The sequence below is a fragment of the Cydia pomonella genome, chromosome 13, assembly GCF_033807575.1.
Source record: "Cydia pomonella isolate Wapato2018A chromosome 13, ilCydPomo1, whole genome shotgun sequence".
NCBI lineage: Eukaryota > Metazoa > Arthropoda > Insecta > Lepidoptera > Tortricidae > Cydia > Cydia pomonella.
In genome coordinates, this window is record NC_084715.1 from 9,711,764 (window position 1) to 9,724,784 (window position 13,021).

Genomic DNA, 13,021 nt, shown 5'->3' on the forward strand with positions numbered 1-13,021 from the left:
TGCGAGCCGAGTCTAATTACAGCTATATGTAGGTATTAGTGTATCTATAAGTTGTCCTTTATTCTGCAATACAATTACTCACGACTTGTAATTTGCATTTTTTTTTGTAATGTAGAATAAGAATAATCAAGGCAGTTTTTTTTTGTTTTTAAGAAGCGTTAGTCACTTAAATTTTGGTCATACATTTCGCTATAGTTGTCTTTCTGCGCTTGTTGTAAAAATAAAAACCACAAAATAAGTTTTTTATACCACGTCGGAGGCAAACAAGCATACGGCCGGCCCGATGATAAGCAGTCACCGTACCGTAAGTAGTAACCAAAGTTCATGAATAGTGGTCAAATTTACTTTTCGTCAAATATTTTGCCAGCTCGAGCATAGGTGTAGGTAGTTACATACTACATACTCGTACCTATTGCAAAACGTGTCGTAATATTCAATCATGGATCATGGCAACTTTTAATAACCACTAAACCAGCTAAGCAAGTTTATGAATGAGAAAGCGACAAAAAATATAACACATTTTGTGTTTAGGTATGTTTATTTTAGGTACTTACCTACCTAATTTTAAGTAAATTCGTTATCTTATTCTTATGCAATCCGCCTGTAGCTTAAAAAAATAGGTTAGTATGTTTCTATAAGTAGTAAAGTTTCCAAAATGTTGGAAAAGTTAGCAATAAAAGAAGTTTCCATTTTGGAAATGTAAAATTTCATCCCGATAAAAACTTTCGCGTCGGGTTTTTGCCCTCGCTGTAATTACATGCATATTTGTCGATTCAGTTTTTGGATTATTTTAAAAACGGCGGAGCCCTGCGGATTCGCAATTCGCGATATCTAACAGCTCACAGCACAGAGCCACTCGGCCCGATTTTGAACCTTAATTTTACGTTTCTTCAAACAAAAACGTCACTTTTGACACTGACATATTACAGGTTCGAATCGGGCCGAAAGTTAAAGGTTTTTTTTTTGTTGCAGTGCCTCGTAACGTGCGCGGTTTTAATACTGGCCGCGGGGGCGGGACATCCAATCGGCTTCTCCGCCGTCGCGCTCCCGCAGCTCAGGAACGAAACCTCCAACATGAGGATAGACGAAGATATGGGATCGTGGATCGGTAAGCATCAATATGGAAGCTATAACCCTATAATTTTACAGACGTTACAGTCGAAAGCAGATTTTTTAGGCGGGCGAGATGTTGAAACTGATCTAAAGACAACTACGGTTAAGGGAGTAAAAATGCGTAGATTTACGTAGCGATGCGTAGACGATCAAAATTGTATTACCCGCTTCTCTACTACTGCTACTAACCGTACAGCCGTGCACTAAAATGCATACAATAGTGCATAATAGCTGAATTAGATAGCGCTGGACGGCCCTAGCCCTGTAGAAGTGTACATATTATAGACTGTCAAGCTTTATGTTCGACAATATCAGCGACTACTCATATAAAATGTATATGCTGTATATTAGATAAGTATGTAAACACTGGCGGTAGCCGTGACCGCAGATTACCACGGATAATAGCCGGGTTGCTCGGGTTGTAGTCGTGTAGTTACATGGTCCAAATTATTACCTACCTACTTTACTAAGTGGCCCTAAAGCCACACACTTACAATAAAACGCAAGCGTCATACAATACACATGTCATACAATAAAGCGCAAACCTGCGGCCGAAATGGGCCAAACCGAACCACTTTCATATATAATATAGCCGCGTATCCATTAGAGCAGCCTCAGGCTTCCGGCTGAGCAGCCTCGCCTTGAGGCAAACAGCCTCAGTTTGAAGCTGCTCGCTCTGAGGCATAAGCATGAGGCACGTTTCAGATCAAGCTGAGGCGATGTGGTATAAATAAAAGTATTGACATCTTTCAAAACATTCATGTATGCATCATTATGCATTAGGTACAAAGCGAACTAGCGTCTAAGAAGGAAACATTTTTCCTATTATTTTCCTATGGGACATGGACATACCAGTGCCCCTAGTGTAAATTTAGTCGATAGCGAAACGTGACGTACGCGTTTGCGTTAAGTCTCATTTTGTATAGGTTTTTGAACAGCGCGCCAAGCGGGACGTTTTGGAAAGTCAAAAATCTCAACGTCTAATACTTATTATGCTCTAGCTAGGTTAACTTGCGGTTCGCTAAACTACTTAAACGAATTATTAATTTAATGAGATGACAGTTTTGTATCTATTAAGCACTTATACCTAAAAAAATCTGTGCTAGTAATAACTGTTATTAAAGAACTCCGCCGCGCCATCGCACGATGATACTGCAAAAACAAATATCAACCTAACGAATTACGTCAGTGTTTAGGAAAATATTGGCAAACAACAATTACCTATTCCCGAATGAAATCGTTTTTATATTGCTCTACTATTCTTGTGTACTCCTACAGCCATAGTTAGGTACAAGAATACACATTCACCTTTTTTCAATGACATAAGAACGGTGAAATACTGAAAAGACGCGTATAACCGTTACTCTAGCGTAAATTGAACGCCTCTTCGAATATGCGAAGTTTGGCGAAGATTTGTAGCTAATATTTGATCGAACCGTTATCGGAGGTTCCGTTTTGACTCGGACAAACTGCTTTCGTATGTTCCGATGATTCTCGTGAAATTTTGTGATCAAGTCCAGAACTTTATTGTCGTAACGTTTCGTTTTCTGGGAAATGTTCAGAATGGTAGAAATTGGCATGGCCACTAGGATACCTACTTAAGACTAGGGTTGCCATAATTATTCGGAACATACGGGATAATGGGGTAGTAACGGCGTTACAGGGGTGGGGGGATACATGTTCACATAGCTTTAGCTCACGCAGGTGAGGAAACAAAGTGGTTAAATATAAATGATTGTGTGACCATTTATATAGGTAATCTGAAGCGGTATTTATATACGGGACAAAAACGGGACGGGAATAAATACGGGACGCGATAGTTACATACGGAGACATTCCCGTATATACGGGACGTATGGCAACCATAGTTAGTACGCTGTGGTAATGACTGAACAAAGTACCGAAGTATTTTTTTTGTTTAAACATTTTTTTTGAGCTTATGAATCTTATCGCCAGGTCTACAGCTCACAAAGCCACTAGTTATAACTATTTTTTACGCTTAGTAACAAAATTATGAGTTCCTAAACACCTAAATCATAGACGAGACTATATACCTACTCATGGCATGCAGTGAACTTTGAACCGGATAGATATAGGTAAGTGTATATGCATATTTATTACTCGACAGCGCGACGCAAAGGAGGGTAACGTGTTTATCAGTCCATGTATGTAGGTATGTATGTTTGTTCCTTTGTGGCACTCTATAGATCGAACGCGTATAAAAAAGCATATTTTATAAAAAAAAACATATTGAATGATTATTTTATGATATATTTAAAAGAAGCTCAAACGATTTACTGCTCGCATAATTAAACGATTAAATTAAAATTATTCTTTGACATGATAATTCTGTCATTTAAGTTATGACTACACGAGTCGTCTCGTGACTATGTAGCATTTACCTAGACCACGTTCTCATTTGTAACGATGGATGCGATCATTTGCCGCTCCGGATATGGCCGGGCATTAGTTGACAAAGGTAAAAGCATGGCGTTATTTTACTACAATGGCAAACTACATCATCGTCCAGCTCCCATCCATTATTATCTCTCTTGTACACCGATTTGAAAGACATAAGTAGGTATAGTATAGAGTAAGTACGTAACGACATATTAGTATTCTTAGGTAAGTACGAGTAAGCTGTAATGACAATGGAAACCAATCGCAGATTTATTCCTGCACTCTTCATCAGCCACAGAAAACCGTCTGTAGAGCCAAATAATATTGGCGATTTTGTTCCTGGCGCAAGTCACCAAACTGTGCGGAAGAGCTAAAGGTAAGGGGCGAGACGGGTGCTAACAGCGGTGCGATTCCAAATATGGCGCGCTGTCAAGCGGAAGGGATGGGACATGCAGTGGTACTGGCAGGTGGTGTGTCATAAACAGTCCCCGAATTTTAGATCGCCAAATGGGCTGTATAGTTGTAATTGTTTTGAAGCTCGGTTTAACACAAGACACAAACATACCTACATAATCTGCTAACCCTTCCCGTCGACGGGTAAAAAGAGGTGAATGCTTTCATAAGCAAAAGGCTACATCTTAACATATCGAAGTTGAAGTCGGCGCGTTGTCATATCGTCACTAATTTCGCTTCGCTATGCAAGGAACCAGCTTTGTTGAAATTTCAAGTTAAGTATTGATATTTGTAAAGCCTTTGTTCTCTAAACATAACATTTTTTTGCAGCCAGCATTCACTCCGCCGCCACGCCCCTTGGTTCAATGGTCTCCGGTCCCATAATGGAGTTCATCGGCCGGAAGCGCACGCTTCAGAGCTGCACACTGCCCCTCATCATAGGGTGGATCATCATAGGCACGTCTATTCACAACGGAATGCTCCTGTTTGGGAGAGTGTTCTGTGGCTTTGCTGTTGGAGTCATGGCAGCGCCTTCACAGGTAAGATTCCCTTTATAATACCCACAGATTTTCTCATTAATGCTAGCCGGATAGGGTCCACTCCCAACGGCAATGCAGCTGTTCAACAGGGAATTCTTTGATATTGCGTTTCGTGTTAGCAGAATAGGTTGTAAAACTAAGCTAGCAAATTAAATCCTTATCTTTTTTACATTCCTCATAGGTAACTTTATTTGTTTTGAACTTATTACATACTGAGCTTGAAACTGCGAAAGTAAACTTATATAGGTAACTGTCTTCATTGTCACCAGGTTTACTTAGGCGAGATAGCCGAACCGCGGCTGCGAGGTCTGCTGATCGGAGCGCCATTCGTGGCGTACTCCTTGGGCGTTCTCTACGTATACGCCCTGGGCGGGGTACTGTCATGGCGGTCTGTCGCTCTGCTATCAATAGTGCTGCCAGGGTTAGCAGTTGTGGCGCTCTGCTTTTCACCCGAGAGTCCTACATGGCTGGCCAGGCGGGGCCGGTTCCACGATGCCATGGCTGCTATGGCTCGCCTGCGCGGTGATCCTGATATTGTAAGTCCTTTTTGGAAACATAACATTCTAAATAAATAGGTACTCAACTAACAACTAAACATATTTCATTGTTTCAATAGTCATCTTAGCGTCCAACACAAGAGATCACTATTATTTTTCACTCTGCTAGCCAATTATAGTAATTTCAATCTACGAAGAAGTGCCAATTTTTCTTAAGAGTAGACATTTGACAGAACATAAGTAGGTATTACCGACTGTCTGAATTGTCCTTACCTAAATATTTTAAACGGCGCTGTTCCGCTTTATGTTGGCTCGTAACTTGAAATCTATTCGCCATTTACTTGCTCATGGTATTGCGGTTTCAAATGAAGGGACCACTATGCCTTGTTTAGCCTTTCAAGATGGTTCTTAAATAATGGTTTAACTGCCATGCTATTTCTAGGTATCTAAAAGAATGGTCTAACTACGATACTAACATAACTTGCATCGTTATGTGTAAATACGAGTAGCGTTGTGTTATTTGTTAGTTAATAGAGAATAAGAGAATTGATTGTATATATAGAGAGGTAAAGTCTACGAAAAAAACGTGTACTACGCCATATGTTTTGCGATCACTGCATTGTCAAACGTCAACTTTTGACAATCAGAGTTACCGCAAAATGTATGGAGCTGTACAGCGCCACCTCGTTTGCCTGTCAAATTCGAAGCAAGAAATTGTCTTATATTTTACGCATCTTACTCAATCAATGTATCTTTGGTACTTATTGATCCAACTGGCTCACACTGTAGGTACCTACAAATTGTTCCTTCGGGTTATTCCCACTAGTTACCACCAAGTTGTTGTAACCAAACCGAGTTGATGGTAACTAGTTGGATTTTTTTCCCAGTAGTTATCAGTGGTAAAAGGTGGGAAAAAATTCCCAGTAGTTACCACTGGTAACAACTTGGTGGTAACTAGTGGGAATAACCCGTTCCTTACTATATTTTGTCGAGGTAGGTAGGTACCTAGACAGTAAGGCAAATGGAATTAAGTCAATAAGAAATACTACCTAAGTAAAAGTAAGCAGTTCAATTTTCTTTATTGAACCACTAAAGAAAACAATTCCAAAAATAATCATTTAAATTAAGTTTATCTAGGTCACAAATGGTGTTTACTGGCAATCTACAAAGACGTAAAAACTTTACAATGATTAACTCCTATGAAAGAACCTAATGCACAACACTAGTCAGTACTAATATAACATATTCATGTGCACCCGCCAACGATGTGGTCGATGTAAAGAACGACCTTTAACTGCGAAGTGTATGTATGTACTACCTACCCATTTGTACATGTAACGACCAAAGACAATGGTTCTACAGTAGGTAGTAGGTTTGTACTCTACAATAATGACAGTTAGCAACATGATGTAGGTGACTTTATGTAATTTGCATTTAACGTTTATTTTAACAGTTACCCTTATTTAGCGGTAGGCACCTACCTACATTTACTTATAATTTACCTTTTGGCTAAATACAATTCATTTCTATATTTACCGTAAGATTTGTTTTTATCTAAACTTTATGGAATCATTTGATATTTACTAATCTCCCACAAATCATGGATTGAACGCTCCTTACATTTACGCAGTAGGTACGCACACAATTTTTGCTAGGTAAGGTAGAAGTACTAGTGCTCGACGCTGCACTAGTCACCGACATGGGCACTTTATTTCATGGAAATATAGGTTAAATTTGAACAACGAAGATTTTTCTGTATTCGAACTTAATCCTTGTCACTTTGACATAAAGTGCCCATGTCGAGTACTAGTGCAGCGTCGAGCACTAGTCCTTCTACCGTACCTATACCTAATACTTTTTCCTCGCCAAACAATAATACTTAATTCAAATTCTTGTCAACAAAATTGCCAAATATGTGAAATATGTAACGTCACACGAGGAGAGAGGGGGTTGTCAAATGTGACCAGGTATGACGAAGGAGGAGAGGCTTCAAAAAATCATGAAATTTGTGTGATGTAATTTATGGACCGATGATGTTATTTACTCCTTACCGTATTCTTGCGTAATAAACTCCAAACTCATGTTAGTTTTCTCCGCTTCTCCATACAAACGTAACGTAGTCCCCATTCTCCTCTGTGGATATTGATATTATGGAAAATATTTTTACATAATTTGGTGTAGGTTAACCATGGCCATGCCCGAGTCGTGTGACTACGATTTTTGATTTAATTTAAAATTTAGGAGCGGTAAACGAATTCCATATAATTTTTTAACTCTTATAATAATTAAAAATTCGAAAAAAAATCAAACAAAGAAGCATAGCTGTGGTTGATATAAATCAAACTATGATACGTACCTAATGTTAATAACTTAATATCCAGAGAGGAAAATGAGGACTAAGTATGTTTGTCTGAAAAGACGATTTCGCGCGGACATCTTAAGGTTGACAATACGTAGCAGGATATTAGAATCATTAATTAACCGAATCTTATCCCCCGAAAAATAACAAACGATCTTATTATCTCCACAAACATTTGAAATATCACATGCATTAGAAAGACGGGCGTTCCGGACACGTGTAAAAGTCCCTTGCATAATTGAGCAGGCACGTTCACAATATTCCATTGTTTGTCATGTGATTCCATCAACCGGTACAAATGGTTGTAATGAGCTCAACAACGCGACAATCACAATTGATGTTTCGTTTCTCGAACGTACGTTGATGCAACCATACTGATACAAACGCACTTGTATTTTAATCACTGGTGCTTATGATTCACAGAGATCTGTTGTTCCCTATCTTTGAGAACTTGGGCATAAATGTGCCTATTAACGTCTGTTTATAAGGTATTTACATCATAGAATCAAAGTCAATTTAGCTCATATGATCAGTTTCAAAACATTTCAATTAAACAAACAGTGCACTTACTGTTCATATGACTCATATGAGCACTTATTATGTTTTGACTCGATTTTTCTGATTACTTCACCTGCTTACTCTAGGTTTCAGGGGACGATATTAACAAATTGTCATAGCAACCCATACAAAACAACGACCCACGCGTAGTCTAATCTAATCTAATAGGTTTAAATGGGTAGATGATATCCACTTGACCTTGGGACCTTACTGGTCTAGAGTTGCAGAGGACAGAGTTCAGTGGAGAATGTTGGAGATGGCCTATGCCAAAAGGCACACCGAACTGCGGGACATTCTCTAGTTTACAAAAAAAAAATATATATACTAATTAAACAACGTTGTACCCAAGGATCGGAAATAAATGGATTAAATAGCTACATATATAAAACAAATACCCCCAGTACCAGTGATATGATAACTAGTAAAATGAATTCATAATCAAGTTTGTTCGTCTATGATTTTCATCAAATGCAATTAGCTAACAGTTTTCTGAAAAATATTTCAATAGGTAAGTTCTAAGTATTTAGATTAGCATTGAATGCTAGACCGAACTCCTGAGTAAAATACTTATTATCACAAAACGACGAAGCAAACGTCCACTGAAACGAATTTGTTCGTCACACCGCATCATCTTCGACAACAGCATGGCCAATGTTTTAAGCAACTTATACCGATACCCTAGTTCATGGTCGTACTAATTACGCAAAAAATTTGGTTGTAATATCAACTTTGTTTGTACGCTATTATGGTACTAATTACAACAAAATTTTCTCCGTAATTTGGTACGATTGTGAACTAGGGTATCGATATTTGGCCAAGATGTTGCATGGCAACTAACTCGTGACTCAAGAACTTGATGATTATTCAGGTTCTGACAACCAACATACGAGTATATGATATTTAGGCACCACCCAATTTTTCTTTTTACTTGTGTGCGTGACTGAGCGTAACGCAATAAGGAGTCAGGAAATCAGTAAATTGCAAAACATTTGTACATAGTAATAAAAAAATAATCAAAAATGTATTTGTCAAAAATTAAGTGATTCCATTGTTTTACGACAGTTAATAAGTTTCTATTTTCTATTTAAGTTATATGCATGAACGTGTGTATAAGCGTATGCTATAGACTTATAATATAAGGTATATATATCAATTAGGTACAATAAATACAAAACAATACAATTTACATGGTTAATTTTCTTGGCAGAAAATGAATCAATTAACTTAAGCTTCTTAACTACACCCACCTATTCACCCAAATAAATAATAGTACATTATGTACTATAGAGGACGGGAAACGAAGGGTTGCAGGCCAAGTAGATATAGACGGCCGAGCGTAGCGAGAACGGATAGGGATACGCGGCCGGCAACCCCGTTTCTCGCCGAGATTTGAATAGTGCTTTTCTCAAACTTGCAATGAAATAAACATAAAAAAAATAGGATGATGATGATGACTGTTTCATGTCCTAATGTGATAAGTTATTCAGTGCGTCGAGTTTCAAAGGGGAAAGAAAATTTGATTATTTTTGCGCTACGACGCACGGTTTAGGAGATACAGCCCTATAAAGATTTCTGCATGACTGAAAAAAAAACTTTGTAGGGCTGTATCTCCTAAACCGTGCGTCGTAGCACAAAAATAATCAAATTTTCGTTCCCCTTCGAATCCCAGAAATAATATTTAACAAACACAAAAAAGAAAAACCAAAAAAGACAAAAAAAAGAAAAAAAGCTTAATGGCAGAATTTAGCTTATAGGTTTTTTATGGTTGAATGCCAAGACGTGCCATAATTTGACAACCAACGTCAATGACTTACTTCAACTTAGGTCCGGAAATACCACATATGAGGTGCGATGAGTGAAGATGATATATAAAGGAATTTCATACAGCCTTACACACCTAGGCCTGTAAGGCAACCTTCTTTTGTTTTTAAACGTCAAATTAGGGCACGTCTTGGTATTCAACCTTAAAAAACCTATAAGCAAATTTCTGCCATTAGGTATGTTTTTTTTTTTTTCATTTTTTCTTTTTTTTTTTCTTTTTTGTGTTTGTTAAATATTATTTGCAGGGGTTCAAGGGGAAACAAAAAAATCATTATTTTTGCGCTACGACGCACGGTTTAGGAGATACAGCCCCATAAATTCTTTTTTTTCAGTCATCTTTATAGGGCTGTATCTCCTAAAGCGTGCGTCGTAGTGTAAAACTAATCAAATTTTCGTTCCCCTTACAATACCCCGAAAGTCATAATAACAATCATCATCATTATGGGGGTCCATGTAGGAGGAGTCAAGTGTAAACAGCGGTGTAGTCAGTTAAATAATGAACATTTATTAAAACGTATCGTCGTCTTATATACTATTCCTAAACCTACGAAAAAATAGAAAGGTAGGTATCTTAGAACTACAGAATCCAATCTACCCTTTGACGTAAATCGCACCTCTCTAGAGTGCGATGGCATATCTTCTATCCCGCTCACAATCGCCGGTTGCATGAAGTGGGTAGTAGAAAATACAGCAATTCAGGACTACCGCAGAGAATGTCGCTTGCGAGAGTAGCACGCCCTGTCTTCCATCTCGCTCCAACCGCTGCATAAATACGTGCGCGCCGCCTGCGCGCGCCTCAGTTGCGTCCGGCCGTCGATGCGAGCGCATGTCCCATAGCACTCCCTCTCAAGCGAAGCGAATACGTTTCGTGACTCTGCCCGATCTCGTCACATACGTCTGAGTGTCTGGGCTAGATGCAGGAGTCTGGCTGTCGCTTGTGACGTCTTCATTGTAGATGTAGGCTGGCTTCAGACGCTCTATAGTGACGACAGTAGTTCGTTGTGGCATTTGTATCTTGAAATACTTGTCGTAGCGTTTGAGGACTTCGAACGGGCCATCATATGGTGGTGTGAGCGGGGGTCGCACGGTGTCATTACGCACGAATACGTGAGTGCACGACGCAAGGTCCTTATGCACGAAAGGTCTCCATTGCGTGGCGTGCGTCCGGGTTGCGACAACGTGCAGCGGACTTGCCCAGGGGCTGTTTGAGGGTTGACAGATGCCCATTTCCATCAAGCGTTCGAATTCGGCCTTCGCCGCTGCATATTTGTCGGGCGGCAGTGGGCGTGGCCTGGCGAAGAGTGGGGGGCCCGTAGTCTCGATGAAATGCTGCACGTTATGCTTGGCCGGCGTTTTCAAAGACATTGGTCGTAGTACATTAGGATACTGTTTGAGAACCTCGTAGTAGGCTTGATTGCTGCTGATCAAATAGACGGTTTCTTGAGTACTTCGAACTGTTAATGCGTTGACTTGGAGTTTAGTGGTTTTGTCGATGAGCTTCTTTTGATCTAGGTCAGGTAGCAGCTTGTAGTGCCGAAGGAAATCAGCTCCGAGGATTGAGGTCTTGATGGCAGCCACGATAAACGTCCAACGGTAGTCGCGCCGTAGCCCCAAGTTAAGAGTGATTGTTTTCTCTCCATAGGTCTTAATCGGCGTGTCGTTTGCGGCGTAAAGCTTGTAGGTGCTTGATAACTGGTTCTTCTTGTGATGCGACGATAGTACTGATATTTCGGCGCCAGTGTCGACGAGGTAACGTTCTCGAGAGTTGCGATCGATGACACAAAGGCGGTTGCTGACTGGAGGTACACCGAGGCCCGCCAGAGTCGGTGTAGGCATTAGTTTTCCGATGAGCTAGTCTTCTTGCTACACGGCGATTCACATCTTCGTGCTTTGTCTCCGAATCTGAAGTGATATCTGCACAGCCATCCAGGATCACCGGGCTTGCGTGAAGTTCCATGCGCCGACATAGATCTCGAACGGGAACGGCTGCGAGAGCGAAAGGGACGGCGATAGCGTTGCCGGCCGCCGGACCGAAGGGCTGCAATTTCGAGTGTTAAATTGTCGAGCTTCTGGGATAACTTCTCAAAAAAACTAACTTCTCTCTCTGTGTTTTCGCTGCTTTGCGGGGCTTGAAAATCTGTGGCTCGTGTGACTGCAGCAACGGTGACTGGCTCGGCGTGCTCTAACATCTTGTCGGCCATGGCGGCGAGAATATCTAGCGATGACTCGTTGTTGACAGAAAGAACTGTGCGTACTTGTACATCACGTCGGGGTCACCAAATATGGGGGTCCATGTAGGAGGAGTCAAGTGTAAACAGCGGTGTAGTCAGTTAAATAATGAACATTTATTAAAACGTATCGTCGTCTTATATACTATTCCTAAACCTACGAAAAAATAGAAAGGTAGGTATCTTAGAACTACAGAATCCAATCTACCCTTTGACGTAAATCGCACCTCTCTAGAGTGCGATGGCATATCTTCTATCCCGCTCACAATCGCCGGTTGCATGAAGTGGGTAGTAGAAAATACAGCAATTCAGGACTACCGCAGAGAATGTCGCTTGCGAGAGTAGCACGCCCTGTCTTCCATCTCGCTCCAACCGCTGCATAAATACGTGCGCGCCGCCTGCGCGCGCCTCAGTTGCGTCCGGCCGTCGATGCGAGCGCATGTCCCATATCATCATCATCCTATTTTTTTATTATTATTTCATTGCAAGTTTGAGAAAAGCACTATACATATCTCGGCGAGAAACGGGGTTGCCGGCCGCGTATCCCTATCGACCTCGCTACGCTCGGCCGTCTATATCGGCCGCCTGTATCTACTTGGCCTGCAACCCTTCGTTTCCCGTCCTCTATAGTAATGTACTATTACTTACTTACCATTATTTATCCTCTAGCGCAGCGGCCCACCATAGAAAAAAGCCAGTGAATTCCGAAACAAAAGTATTATTCTTTTGTTTTAAAATCAAATGATAGCAAATGCTCTGTTCTAATTAAAGTAAGGTACCCACTATATTAGAAGAACTTGGTTGAGTTTATAAATGAACTACTTTTTTCAGGCTCAGCGCGAACTCCACGAGCTGATATCGGCTCGGGAGAAGGAAAAGGCCAGGGGAGAGCACAGCATCCGATTCTTCGCAACAGTAACGCGCGCGCCGGTGCTGAAACCCCTACTGCTGATCAACTTGTTCAACATGCTGCAGATCCTGTCCGGCAGCTATGTGGTCATATTCTACGCGGTGGACATGGTCAGGGACTCGGGCGGTGCGCTCGATCCTCAA

The 13,021-nt window shown here is 40.6% G+C and overlaps 1 protein-coding gene across 2 annotated transcripts in view; it reads left to right on the top strand.

Annotated features, from left to right (window-relative positions):
• LOC133524153 (facilitated trehalose transporter Tret1-like) overlaps nt 1-13,021 on the top strand; it is a 33,283-nt gene that overhangs the window by 16,963 nt on the left and 3,299 nt on the right. For both annotated transcript variants that reach the window (XM_061860017.1, XM_061860016.1), the window contains exons 3-6: nt 973-1,108; nt 4,297-4,505; nt 4,775-5,041; nt 12,800-13,021. In XM_061860017.1, coding sequence (XP_061716001.1) covers nt 973-1,108; nt 4,297-4,505; nt 4,775-5,041; nt 12,800-13,021 — 834 coding nt within the window. The remainder of the gene's footprint in view (nt 1-972; nt 1,109-4,296; nt 4,506-4,774; nt 5,042-12,799) is intronic.